Here is a 13,957-nt window from a genome sequence, read left to right as displayed (position 1 = left end):
CGGTACCATTAACATCCACAGCGTCTCTCAGAGGTCAGCCTTCTGATGAGTGTTGCCGTCCATTTTCCCGAATTAGTACATTGATGGATGGTAAACGCTGAACAATGTACAGTTTTATGTTAACTAATACCAGAAAAATGATTATTTTGCTAGCATTCAACAACATGGCAGCTGCTTGTTGTTGTTGAATGTTGTCACATTCATTTATGAAGCTGAGGAGTTAGCTAATTGTGTTCCTGGAGCCAGAACAGGTGACTGATCAATATCCCCCACTTAACATGCATAGTATTAGAACAAACCAATTTGGCACAGCCAACAACATAGTTGTTTTATTCAGAAGTTCTGAATGTACCGAGTAGCCTACTGGAACTTAATATTTTTTGTTTGTTACAATTTGGTCTAAATAAACAAGAGTTATTTGGCATTGTCCAAACACATTTAGTATGTTCATATTCTGCAACCTCTTGTGTCTCAGTTGCAAAGATAGATGTAGTGTTATGTAATATCGATGCAAAAATTTTGAGACCTGAAAGCAATAACTTCTTATTAGAGTTATTGATTTAAAATGCTTTGGTGTGAAAGCCCTGATAGGTTGGGTGGATGCAAAGCATGATACTTTTATGACATTGACTGTTTTAAAAATGAAGGCATTCTTTCCATAATGTCTTAACTTAATCATATTGACCACAGGGGTGGCAGATCAGAAAACACATATGACTCAATTTTGGCCAGTTGGTGTAATCTGACAGGCGTTACTGTAATTGTAATACAGTAATTTCACTGGGGCACCCTGGGAGTTAAGGCACAAGCCATAAATTGTCATGTCCCTGTTTAAGTCTGGCTGTGTGCATGTCATTCCCCTTCTCTCCCCTCATTTCCTGTCATCTCTCTTTACATAAAGTGCCTCCAAAATAATTTTTACAAATAAATAATAATAATATCAATAACACCTATTACTTCAGGCCACTATATTATGACTGCCACTAGCAAAGTATAACACACTTTATGGTGGCACCATGGTAGCTACATGAGCTAGGCTGCAATCAGAAAGAAGGCGACTGCCACTCTCTTGTCAGTGCTATTTATTTGCTCCTTTAATTTTGTTTGCCAAATTCTAAAATGCCATCACAATTACCCAGAGCACAAAGTGACACCTTCACAATGTTTGTTTTGTAATAATCTGTATTTGTAAAGCGCCTTTCTAGTCTTCCAACCACTCACAGCGCTTTTTACACTACATCGCATTTACCCATTCACACAAATTCATACACAGATGGAACAGCCATTGGGGCAAATTCGGGGTTCAGTAGGACAGTTTGACATATAGCCGAGGATTGAACCGCTAGTTTTCCAATAAACGGGCAACCCACTATACCTCCTGAGCCACAGCCGCCCCGTTTTGTCCAACCAACAATCCAAGCCTCAAAATCATTAAAAATAAATTAAAATTATTTAAATAATTAAAAGGAAACACAGAAAATCCTCAGATTTTTTAAGCTGGAACCATGAAATGTTTTTACCTGACAAATGACTAAATTGTTTATAAAAGTAGTTGCCAATAAATTTTCTGTCAACTAATCGATTCACCACACTAATTGTTTCAGCTGTACCTGTATAAACTGTTGGGTTGTTAAATTTATAACAAATGATTTTTGTGTAAATTTTTTTTAAATCTTATTTGTGAAGTTGCTATTGACTAAAGCTTCCAGATAATTGTAGTAAAGTAAAATGTAGGCTACAAGATTACCCTGAGATTAAGTGGAGTAGAGGTGGAGAGTGGCAAAGAAGGGAAAGACTCAAGTAACGTAGAATACAGTAAATGTGCTTAGTTACATTCCAGCACTGCAATTAAGCAAAGTCTTATGGAGTCCTTAAAAACAATCAAGCCATTCTGCACAATTAAACACAATAGACAACCACATCTTTACGAGATAATTATCATAAAGAAGAAAATAATAGTCTTCTTTTATGAAAAAGAAGAAGAAAATATTTCCATCTTTTTTTCAGGGCCTGAAAGTGCATTGTTATTTGTCTTTTTATGTTGCTACCCTGTCTGCAACAGTTAGCTCTAAAACGCCTGAAACCAAAAATAAATCCATAGAGAGGAAGTAGGCCATGGTCAGCTATTGAAAACCTGTCAACAAATACTGCGCTGCAGGCCTCTCATTGCTGAGTTCACTTCAGAGCTCACTTCCCTCTGCATTAAATTATCTTTCCCGAGAGGGGAGTACAGAGAGGGAAATAATAATTTAAGCAGATAGCGCGTTAGCTCAATAAATTCTAAATTCTAAAGTTATTGACCATTATCATAACTTTGATGGGGAAAATCCTCTGTGGGTGACATTCACATGTATGCCCACATGGAAAATTAAATGTTACTGATATCCCACTAATAGCATTCCCCTTTTCACTTTCTTGCCTTTAATTTTCATGTTCATGTTAATTTTATCTCCAATTATAACATGACTGAAAAGCAGATTCACCTGTGCTTTGGCAAGTACATTTGAAAAAGAAGGTATCGCACCTCGAAGCTTGGCCATCGCCTACATCATGGAAAACAAATGTAAAGATTTTTTTCCCCTTCACACCTTTCTGTGAGACATCTGCTGATGTCTGATTATACACATCAAAACAGTGAAAGTTCTTCTGTGTCCTGTGATGATTTGATGTTTTCCTTAAGATATTGAAAATTTCCATGTGGCCCTTGACCTCTAAATGTCACACACAGAGTTTCCTTTTCTCTGTATATCCTCTACGTTGATTACATCCTCTGCACAGAAAGGTACACTTCTGTTCCTTGGTTGCTCAATGGTGTGGAGAGTTCAAGAGGTAGTTTGTTTGCATCAGAGGAAATTGCTCAACTGCGCAAAGCTCGTTGAATATTACATTGTTTTATTTTATTGGCTTTTTTTCAGGTGGCTTATTCAGTTCTGAACAGTTTGAAACAAGGAAATAATATGAAATCTGTCTAAGCTTGTGGGACACTATCATGGCTAAAGCTGTTGATGAAATGATCCGTGCCACTCTGAATAGCATCTATCTCTGAAAGCTGTGTACATACACTCCCATTACTAAAATCTTGTCGTCCTTTTCTTTCCTCACTCTCTTGCTCTCCTTTCCATTCTCTACTTCCACCATCCTCCCGCCTTCTTATTCCTTCCCAACCCGCAGTCACCCTCTCCATGTCTATGCCCCATTCTCTTTCCATCTCCTCTGTCTCTTCGGCTATCTGTTGACTGTTCAGGTAGATGCTACTGTGTGAAACCATGGTGCTTGTGTCTCTGGGAGGAAGGTGAGCGTCCATGTCTGCTTCCACCTCCAAGAAAGCATTCACAGAGGGGGTGTGGTGGACTGGCATCTGATCTTGCGGTTTGTTTCGTCCCTGAGTGTGGCCTTGCTGATGGCGATGGTTCTTCTTGTATTTATTTGCCACCTTCAGATCCAGTGAGGCATAATTCAGGTCAGGCTCTAAAGACTGGATTGAGATGGAGACAAAATGGGTTGGTAAAATGTTGTTTTTTTTGATGCATGCATGAACACAAATGCTGCAGCACTATACACACCAGTTTAATACATATGCTTTATCTTAGGTGAGATCTTGTGGCCATGTGTTTGCATGTGTTTCTGTAAGTCAAGTTTATTTTTAGAACATTTTGTGCTTAATTGTGTTTGTTGGTTCACAGTTTCATTGACCACAAAGTCTATGGTATCATTTGCCTTCCGGTTTGAAAGCAAATCTGTCAGCATGGGTTAAACTGGTCTGCATGTGTATTTTTAAACGACATGCACATGCTCATATATGTAGTTTCAGCGTGAATGTAACATAAATTATTACAAGCATTCACAAAATGTATTCAAGCGATTGGTTTAGATTATGATTATACTTTGTAGAAAACTCATAAACCCATTTTTGTTTGTTACCATTTGTAAGTGTTACATTCACTACATTTCATTCTCCGTATTGCAGACGTAAAACTTTAGAGAGGTTTAACAATTGCCATGTGCAGGTCAGGTATAATCCGCGAAAATGAATACCATCAAGCAGCAGGTAAAAATTTTACGCTGCACCCCAGCGCACAGAAGCCTATTAAAGTGTGTCTTTTTTTTCACCTTGCAATGAGGCTTTTAATGTCTGCACATGATATAATTGATAGAATAATATATTTTACACGTATAGTACGGAACAACATCATGTACAGTAAATGATGAAAACCATGTGGAAGCTGTGTAAGAACTACATCAATGAGAGAAATTTTACCGCTGATAGCCGCTGGTCTGAACATAGAGTCAAAACAGTTACCTTCATACGATCTCTTGTGTGTTGCAAGGTCATCATCTCGTAACAAACCTCTACAGAACCTGAACAAGTAAAACACTCGATTTGGTCATTTGTTTTACAGTCTACCTACAGTAGGCCGGAAAAAAAATCACTTGAAAAGCATAGAATCTAGATTTTTCTGAAGGTTTATCTTCTGGCTAAATTACTACAAAAAAATAGCTGAATATTGGAAATCTAAACAGTGGGTGTAAAGGAAATCTCTACAGTTTTATATAAATGAATTATTATAAGCGTAACATGCAAGGAATTGATCCAAATGAACTTTCAGCTTGTTTCAACGCACATTTCGACTGTTTTTAAAACTCAGCCATGAGGCATTTGCAAAAAAAAACATAGTCTACAAATACAGAAAAAGGAAACAACCTTATTAAAATTAAAGTAAAAAAAAAATTTTTTTATTCCATAAAAATGCAGTGATTTTCAGTTTAAATTTTTTTTAAAAGGTGACAGACTGTAGGCCTGCTCTCACCTCTTCTGTCTGTGCTGATGTTGCCGTAGATTGGATTTTCCTGTTGCTCATGATGATTGTGGGGATTTTCCTGCTGCTCATGATGATTGAGGTTATGAAAATATTGCCCTTCATCCTGTGGCGGCCTTCGACAAGATATGGAGGAACAATTTCTGAGGTTATTTCTACAATAAGATGTAATTTGTAGATGTAAATTAGAAATATTGGAATATCTATTATTATTTATTACAAATTAAGATAAATACTGACTGATATGCACACATGTTTTAGCCTCATTCAAAAAAATGAAATAAAAAGCATACCTTTCTCCGTCATGATTGTCTGGGTGGCAGCACTCTTTTGTGTCTGTATGAAAAAAAAATATTTAGCAATTTATGGAATACCCTGTTGTCCTTGTAAAAGCTGAAATATTTTGAATAAAAAAACAAAACAAACATTGTGACCCAAAAAGTTACTTTACATATAACCATACCTTTGCACAAAATGGATCTTCGTTTAATGCAGAAGATGACATTGAGACACAAAGAGATCAACAAGGCCAGAGACAACAGCACCAGACATATCAGTTCAGTTTGACAACCTAAAAGACAAAACACAAACTGACTATTAACACCTCAAACCTTTAAACTACTGTCAGTGGGAATTGATTGTGAAGAGTTTTCTTAATCAGTGAGTAGACTTTCAGACTTTTTTATCAGCTATTACTAATATAGTTTGGAATTCCCCTCTGTACATCTCAAAAACAAAAAGAAAAGATGAAACTTTTTTTAAATGCGTCCTGACTTTTACTCTGATGACACACAAACATGCAAATGTTTTTAGCAATACTAGACAATCCCTGAACTTTAAGGTGGGAAATTAAAGCAAAAACAGAGAAAGTTGCAACCATTAAAGAATGTTAGGGCCATTCTAAAATTATAGTGTAATCTTATCTACCGTGAGCTACAGCATACGGAACATCTAAGAATGTTTTTTTAAAACTAGTCTAGAGTCTAAAAGATGATTTGTAAAAAAACACAACAAACCAAAACAATATTGTCTTTATGGAAATATGTAATGTACAAGCTTCAACTAAACAGTACTGACACATTTAACCGGATATTCATTCTTCCCATTGTAACCACAGTTTTATTGTCAATTTGTAAGGTTATATGTGGATACTACTAAACTACAATAAACGGAGAAATATACCATTACTTACATAAATTTAGATTATCAACTCATTTTAAGCCTCCAGCCTTTACTTTTACCTTTTGTTCTGCCGTATTCTGTGACATATGCTGATTTAGCTTTTTCTTAGTTTTTGTGGTAAAAGAAACATTTTGCAGAATTGTTCTTACGGATAAGGATAAGTACAGTGTTGTAATATTATATACAAGTTTGAAAATGTAAATGAATAATTTTAGTTCCAGAAGTTGTTCTTATCCTACCGTTCATATTCCAGCCGTCTTGAACAAAACGGGTTGTCTGTCTGACACGAATGCTCTCAGGCTACAGGGCATCACAGTGTTTAGACAGTGAGCTACGCTGTAGTCTATTTTTACCTTGCCTTAGGTACCTCTTTCTTATCACAACACTTTGAAAACTGGCTTCTCTTCAGTTACAAACAGGAAACAACGTAACCTCATTCCGAGGCACGCAGTCGCAATACTATTGTGAGATACAATACGATTTCAAATAGATCACTTTATTACTATCTGAAGATGACAATAGTTTATAAACATCTGTTAAGAACTTTAATATTCATTTAAAAATGTAATTTTTTTTAAATACAGAAACAAAAAATAAAATAAAAAACAAACATAAATTTCACCCTAACTTTCACTCAACTTATGTGTCAGCAATGGATTTTAAAATATTTTTCAAAAACAAAAAACAATTAAACCCTAAGCCTAGCCCAAATGTTCTAAACTTGATCTGAACTTAACCCTAAAACCAAGTTTTAACTCTAAGTACAGTACTATACAATAGACCTTTATTTATTTTGTATGCATTGTCTGTGTGAACGGGGCTTCAGAGCTGTGCATGTCAAGAAGGCATATCTTGCATTTACACAGTACGTTGTGGTTTGGTTACTGTGGTTGGAAATTAGAAGAAAGAAATGTAGTTGTGAAAAGTTTTTCAGTACAGCTAAATACATGATTGTGTTTGTGTGTTTGTGTGTGTGTCGGCTTGTTTTACTATAGTCGAGGGGTTAAAAAACCGGGATCTCACTATACTTGTGGGGTCCGACAGCTTTATGAGGACCAAAATGCCAGACCCCACAAGTTTAAAGGGCTGTTTGAGGGATAAGACTTGTTTTTAGGGTTAAGGGTCAAAATTAGGTGAAGATTAGGGCTAGGGTTAGGCATAGGCATGTAGTTGTGATGATTAAAGTTAGGGTAAGCGGCAAGGGAATGCATTATTTCAATGAAATGTCCCTAGAGGGATAGTGGAACATGTGTGTGTGTGTGTGTGTGTGTACAGTGTGGCTGAAGAAAAATGTTACTGAGAAACCAAATTGAGGGTCCATTTAATTTGGTGTGCAAATTCAATTTTCAAAGTAAATTAACACACAGGACTAAAAAAATTATGAATAAAACCGGTAAATACTCAAAAATATGACAATCAATACTATTACTAACTAATACTAACACCCGTTCGTTAGCCATTTAGCCAATGTGGTTTGTGGTTTAAGCCCCGCTTTGTAAACTGAAGCATCACTCTGTGGTACATGTGGACAACACTGGTCTTTGATTTAGAGCCTTCACTCAATTTGCAACATCAGCACAGCAGATACATTAGAGGAAGTCACTGAAAGGAAATCCTAAATCACAGCTGAAAGCCAGCATTACAACAGATCTGTAAAGGACACCAAAAATAAATCAGCCATAAGGTTTAAACAGTTGTGTTTCTGTGAAAATAGAATGCTTGTTTACTGCAGCACAAGAGAAAATAGCTGGGACTTCAAATGACTACATTATAAAAGCACAATAAATAGTATTGTGAGAATGTTAAGAAAAAGTAAATAACACAAGCACCTGCAGGGTAGTAGTTCAGTCAATTTAAGCAAGCTTTTATTTTCTAACTTTATCATTAATTTGAATACATTTGTTAGAAAAAAAATTAAAACCACAAAAACATTTAATACACAGTAGCATAGAAACCCAACACACTCACCCCAGATATACACACATCCCACATTTGAACAGTTGCCTGCAACTGTATTGTAACTGCAGTTCAAAACTGACCACAACTAAAAGCAAGACATTTTGTAATTCTGCACGTAACCAAGACAGGAAACACCCCCTCATCCCCTCAATGAATTACTGCATGTAATTTATCAACTCATTAGAGATTATATATAAGTACACTTTTGTCCCATATCTGTGAGATCTGTTATCGAGTTACACCTTGAAGTGGGGAAAGGCTCGCGGTGTCTTGCAGCTGTGTACTTGATTGGAGGAGGTGGGGGTTTAAATGGAGGTGGTAGATCCATCCTACAGAGAGAGCACAAATATTTACTGGTGACAATGCTAGAAAGTTAGCATGCAGATATTATAGGTCATGGGTATCTATCAGGAATAAAGAGAAATATCAATATTTTCCATGTCTTTCAGGGTCACCTAGTGCATGACGGTGAACAAGTGCAGACAGGTCTATAGGGTGCTTGAATGGACAGGTAACGGGAGTTTTTACCTCTGCTTTATAATTTTTCTCCTGCAGAGAATACCAGCCACAGCGATCAATACCAGCATTGGAGCGATGATTAACACCAACCACAGATGACTCCGTACACCATCAGTATCTAAGAAGCAGATTCAGAGAGGGGGAAAGTGTCATTTTGGAGGACACCAACAGCTAAATGTGTGTTTCTAAGATATTGATCAGCTTGCTCTGGTAAAACCCAGCAGACTCCAACACATATTGATAATAAATGTAAAGCTATGATGTGAAACTTTTTGCCTTGAGGCAGAAAAGTGTGTCTCCGTTCCTCCCCCTCAGCTTGTCAGACTCCGACCCCAGAAGTTGACAGAGATTTGTACCATGAAAAAGGCATCTATAGCCTGAGGCTTAGAAAAACTGGAATCTGTCAGGCCTCCGCATATGATGAAGATGCAGATGGTGAAGGTAACGAAGCTGTGGCTAATATGCATCTGTAGCTTTCAAGAGGTCTGTTTGAGCATTGTGCTCTGTTTTCAGGTACTTACAGATTTTACTGTTTACTTTCCGGCACTGCGGCTGCTCGCCTCACTTCAACAGACACAAACAAAGCTAACCACAGTTGGCAGTCTGCAGAGCAAATGATGTGCTCAAAACAATCTGAGAGCATCACAATAAAAAGCCAATATCAGGCAAACAAAAGGGATAATGGATCATTCGGGTCCCAGATATAAACTGGAAATGCGTAACTGATCCTATGAACACTGAGCAACAGTAATAGTAAGTAATTATTACCTTTATTCTCAGTCCCAGTAGTCAGGGTTTGGGTTGCACCAGGACTGTCAGAGTTTTCCACGATGGTTCCCATGGACTGATTCCTTATCTCCTGTGTTGATCTCAACACCTTACTGTTATAACTCAATGTTGTGGATAGGTTGCTGGTCACTGATTGGTCAGAAAAAGTGGATGTGTTTAAACTGTGAGTCGGGTTTATCTCAAGATCACTGGTGTTGTTTGAGTGATAGAGGTCAGTGTATGAGGCAGGGGGTGATGTGACGCTGGTGTGTGTAAGACGCTGTGCAGCTGTGATTGTAGATTTGCTAGGATTTGGATCTTCTGTTACATCAATGCCCGTACTCATGGTCCACGTTACATTGGTATCAGTTGTTGAAAGCCCAGTGGTCGGTGATGTAGTATGGCCACGTCCTGTTGATCTGATCAAACCCTGCACAGTTGCATTGGACTGAGGCAACACTGTCACGAGATCTGAAAGTAGAAAAACAAAGAACTCACAATAGACACGCTGTCAGCAACAGTGTAACTGTGCTGTTTTGATGGTGTCACTGCAGAATCAAAAACATACTTTCTTGGAACCCCACAGTGCTAACATAAAGAAATACCTGACATGGAAAACAAAATGTAGCCTGTCCATCACATAGGAATCTGTTTGTACATGAATAGGGGCATTCTAGGTAATGGCATAGTTCCATGTGGTAGGAAATATGCTTAATAGCTTTCTTGCCTCATTTTTGTATGGTAAAAATGTGGGCTACGTAAAAAAGGTAACAGCTAACCTGCAATTCTAAAGTTTTTTTTTTAACATATTCTATCTAGTTTGTTTAATCCAAACAAACAGAAATGTAGAACTGACAAGTTATGGTTTTACAGGGTGTTTTGTCCTGGAACTATTTCTTTACGAGGAGCGGTAAGGTCCTGGAGTCTTCGCTGGTTGCTTGGCAACTGCTCAGAAACAGTGCGGCACACAATCCCCTGTCAAATAGCAGTTGTCGTTTTTACACTTCGGTTTTTGAGCTTCGCATTGGAAAGCTGAATACTGAGTAGGAAGTATAAGTAATGCACCACATTAAAGTACCCAATGCACTGTGATACATCATTATAACATGGACGAGTTGGCATTTATGAGCACTGCATAATCAATAGGTAAATTAAGGCAAAGAGCTCTTTCAAGAACCTAGAGCTTGAAGCCATGTGCACAGATTCTTGAAGCAAAGGTGTGGGCATGAAGTGCAAATTCAACATTATGGGGTATATGTATTCACAAGTAATGAGTGCCATTAATCCATTATTTGTCACTTATTTACTACTATTTATTTCTACCATGCATACCCACATGCATACATACACCTTGAACAATCTATCAATAATTCCCTTTACATCTCCAATGAGACACCAATGAGATATTTAAATGTTGCCAAATTTGCTAATTCACAAGCATGTTAAATGTAATCCAATGCTGCCATGCAATCTGATCTAATACAACATTGTGTCCGTCTCAAGCAACTTATCTCAGTATTTTTTCAAACCGTCATTTGGGCTGTACTACTCCTTTCTGTCCAACAGATTGTGCTCTCACCCCATGTCATGATTCAGACATGCTGTTAAGACGAGTTTGTTTGTTCTTGTGGTTTGAAAGTACAAAGACAGGAAGAACAAGAAGTAACTTCTGATTTTCCCCCCTTTTAATACATATTCAAATTCTCATGAGAGACATGTATGCAGGATGAGAAAGTAGACAGACAGGCAATGTTTTCCTACTTAAGCGCAGCCCACTCACAGCACCATACCAAGCTATATCACCAGTGTTAGTTCAGCTAAGTTCAGTATTAACCCTGAATCCCATGGGGCAATTGATTTGCAGCAAATAATTGGGGAGTTTCACTCTTAAAATTCTGTAGTTCCCAATTTATTCACAGTTACTTCACAGTATGTTCTCATAACATGGCTGGCAGCTTTGAAATCCTTTGAATCTCTCTCATTTTCCTTTAAGCTAATTAAAAATTAAAATTGAGGGAGCTACAGTATAATAACAAAAGTCAAGTATCAGCTCTCTGGTCCAGTGCAGTTTATTAAGTCATTCAGTCTCTTGGGCTCTTTACTAGATTGTTAATCCCACCCTGAGGAAATGCTGAAATTGAGTGCGGCACAAAGAGAGAAATAGTGGCAAAGAATTGTAGAAGCTCACCTGTCCTTAAGCTTGTGGTTGCTGTTAGCACTGTGACGGTAAACTCTTTATGCAGACTTTTGTATCCTGTGGTGACAGTCAGTGCATAAACCCCTGTGTGAGAATCCGTCACCCACCAGAGCTCCAGAGATGCTTTCTCTGACACCAGTGTCTCATTCTAGGACAAAACAAGATTATGTAGCATATAAATACTTTTCATATTGAAAATATGTTTTTGTATTGTAGGGTTTGATGTCAGAGGTAATCAATCATCTTGACGTTGGAAGAATGAAGTGAAATTGACTAGAATGGCAGAAATGGGCTGATTAAGTGTTTTCCCTTACCTTTGTCCACCTGTACTCTGTATTAGGGAATGATATGCAGTGAATGGTCACATTTTCTCCAGTATGGACCTCAACAGTGCTGTTTACATCACACATTATTTCCACATCGGCATCTAATCAAGAAATGTGAGGTTAATTTGGATTGACCACTCAAGACTGCTCATGCAAAACGTCTGCTGTAAAGTGAATACAGGAAGTGACTGCTATCAGCAAAAGATTACTGACTACTGTAAGTCAGATGCAATACATAAACACCTAATTTAATTGTCCTCTGTTGCAGTGGTTGAAGAGGTACTCAGATCTTTTACAGACTTTTAAGCAAACATAGCAATTCCAGAGTGTACAAATACTCATAAGTATTTTTTCCTAATGTTTTTGATATCATTGGATTATAATTATTGGTGCATTAACCTTTATGTACTTTATTTACAAAGTAGCTTTAGCCCCTTCCCAGGGATCAATAAAGCTTTACCTTAATCTATAATAACAGGCCAAACAGAGGGATGAAAGTAAATGTCTCAGGGCACACAAAGCTCTTTGATGCATTTTTGCAATTATTACATACATTTGCTCAGAAGTAAATAACTGCTGAGATTGGCAGAGGAGCAGCACTCTGATGCAATCAGCAGTAACATTAAATATATGCAATGGACAATAAGATACAAAGTTACTGCACATCACTAGCCAAATAAATCCTGGGAACACTGCAGTGCGTGTTTGAGGTATACAGGTATGGCTTTGCACGTACTTGCCTTTGTCTTACCTTTGATCTTTAGCTCTGTTTCGCTCCTGATGGAGCCCCGAGGAAAACTTGTGATGTCACAAATATAGATGCCACTGTCCCATTTCGCCACATTAGAAAGGTGTAGATAGGAGCCCATTGACAAGCTCTGGATGGTGACATTAGGCCAAAATAGATGGGTTCCAAACCCTTTGCTGAACACAGCCAGCTTTGCGTTGTTATTTTTGTTCTTACTCCATTCAATACTGACAATCTGGAGATTGGTACTGTTTTTTACAATACAGGGTAAGGTAACAGTCTGGCCCACTACTGCCTCCATCTTTTCAATATGGAACACCTGAAAATCCCGGAGCCCTGTCAAGCACATCAGATAGCATTGGAAGCAGGAAAAGTGAGGAGACAACATCACTTACACTTTGAAGTTGATATTACAGACTGCAGTCCGCTGGGATGCAGGCAGATAAAATCAGAGCATTATACTGAGGCAGCTTGTCTAACCAGAAGCCAATACACATTTGAAACCCATGGTGAATATCCCATCTTTGCTGGTATATTATACGAGCAACAGCACATGTGGTCCAGGATTACCTTGTATAATAGAGGCGAAGAGCAGGAGAGAGAGGACCGTTCCCAGTGCACTTCCAGCCATATCTGAGCTCCCCAAATGCATTAGAATCAGCCCGAATCCATTGAGGGATTCAACAACGACAGAAACAGTAGACAGTTGACTGAGGTTAAAGAGAGAGACAGAACAGGATGACATATCTTTACAGGAAGCCACACAGAGACAAGAGTGAGTCATTTGAGTGCTAAAACTTTGCGGTGAAAGCTGCTGTTGCGAAACTTTGCAACAGACGAACAGTACATCCTAGCCGTCCTAACTGTTGTGTAGTGTTTTAATTGGGACTAACTAAAAGGATGCAGGGAAGATACCAAGGGAGCACACAGACACAAACAAAGACAATTAATTAACATTCTTTTGAATAAACTTTTATTAATTAACTCCAAACATGCACAGAATGAATTCTAAATCACTTGAGGTTAAATTAAGATATTTATTATTTATAAATATGTGAAATATGTCCTTTTGTAATTAACTCAAAGTTTGATTTAGTGCGGTATCTTTCTGAGCAAATGAATGAAATGAAACCTGTCACATTTTTGTATGCATGATGTACATGTATACACATTTCTTTTAGCCCCATCTGTTGGTTAATCCATAATCAACAAACAATAAAATCTGGACATTTTCTCATTCTCTTGTTCTTTTCAAGGTGAGCCGCTAAACACAAGAAAGACGGTGCATTATAGTGTTGATTAACTCGCATATATATATTATAAATATATGACTTAAAAATTTGATAAATTGATTGCTTGATATTATTTGGCTTTCCGATTGCATTCTTGTTTTGCCCTTTGTGCTTGTTAGTGGTTAATGTCTCAGAGCAGAACTTAACTA

The 13,957-nt window shown here is 37.7% G+C and overlaps 2 protein-coding genes across 3 annotated transcripts; both read right to left on the bottom strand.

The window, feature by feature from the left end:
• Window positions 1-1,067: 1,067 nt before the first annotated feature.
• Window positions 1,068-6,410, bottom strand: LOC119895402. Of its 2 annotated transcripts, none has more exons than XM_038708511.1 (6): window positions 6,239-6,410; window positions 5,281-5,388; window positions 5,111-5,153; window positions 4,809-4,972; window positions 4,301-4,359; window positions 1,068-3,475 (listed from the first exon to the last, which is right to left on the bottom strand). In XM_038708511.1, the coding sequence occupies exons 1-6, from the start codon at window positions 6,243-6,245 to the stop codon at window positions 2,969-2,971; spliced, it is 888 nt and encodes a 295-aa protein (XP_038564439.1). In that variant the 5' UTR covers window positions 6,246-6,410; the 3' UTR covers window positions 1,068-2,968. The 2 variants fall into 2 exon arrangements, with proteins under 2 accessions (XP_038564439.1, XP_038564440.1); XM_038708512.1 differs by having other exon boundaries at window positions 4,809-4,933; window positions 6,239-6,392.
• A 1,426-nt stretch (window positions 6,411-7,836) lies between these two features.
• Window positions 7,837-13,247, bottom strand: si:ch1073-15f19.2 (T-cell surface protein tactile). Its single transcript, XM_038708510.1, has 7 exons — window positions 13,087-13,247; window positions 12,520-12,852; window positions 11,757-11,869; window positions 11,434-11,590; window positions 9,246-9,716; window positions 8,487-8,595; window positions 7,837-8,287 (listed from the first exon to the last, which is right to left on the bottom strand). Exons 1-7 carry the CDS (start codon window positions 13,166-13,168, stop codon window positions 8,146-8,148), a joined length of 1,407 nt encoding a protein of 468 aa, XP_038564438.1. The 5' UTR covers window positions 13,169-13,247; the 3' UTR covers window positions 7,837-8,145.
• Window positions 13,248-13,957: the final 710 nt, after the last annotated feature.

This window comes from Micropterus salmoides, unplaced genomic scaffold, assembly GCF_014851395.1.
Source record: "Micropterus salmoides isolate LMB-PRFRI ecotype aquatic unplaced genomic scaffold, ASM1485139v1 Ms_hic_scaffold_9, whole genome shotgun sequence".
NCBI lineage: Eukaryota > Metazoa > Chordata > Actinopteri > Centrarchiformes > Centrarchidae > Micropterus > Micropterus salmoides.
The sequence above is the reverse complement of the archived record's forward strand: the minus strand, read 5'-3'. Positions and strand labels throughout refer to the sequence as shown.

Excerpts from the sequence above, each read along its gene's own strand:
- LOC119895402 (XM_038708511.1), bottom strand. Across the intron at positions 4,973-5,110 it reads GACAATCATGACGGAGAAAG|AAATAACCTCAGAAATTGTT; the intron begins GTATGCTTTTTA and ends ATCTTATTGTAG. Across the intron at positions 3,476-4,300 it reads ACACAAGAGATCGTATGAAG|TCTTTAGAGCCTGACCTGAA; the intron begins GTAACTGTTTTG and ends ATCTCAATCCAG.
- si:ch1073-15f19.2 (XM_038708510.1), bottom strand. The coding sequence starts at position 13,168 with ATGCATTTGGGGAGCTCAGATATGGCTGGAAGTGCACTGGGAACGGTC. Across the intron at positions 12,853-13,086 it reads CTTCGCCTCTATTATACAAG|GGCTCCGGGATTTTCAGGTG; the intron begins GTAATCCTGGAC and ends TGTGCTTGACAG. Across the intron at positions 8,596-9,245 it reads TACTGGGACTGAGAATAAAG|ATACTGATGGTGTACGGAGT; the intron begins GTAATAATTACT and ends TCTGCTTCTTAG.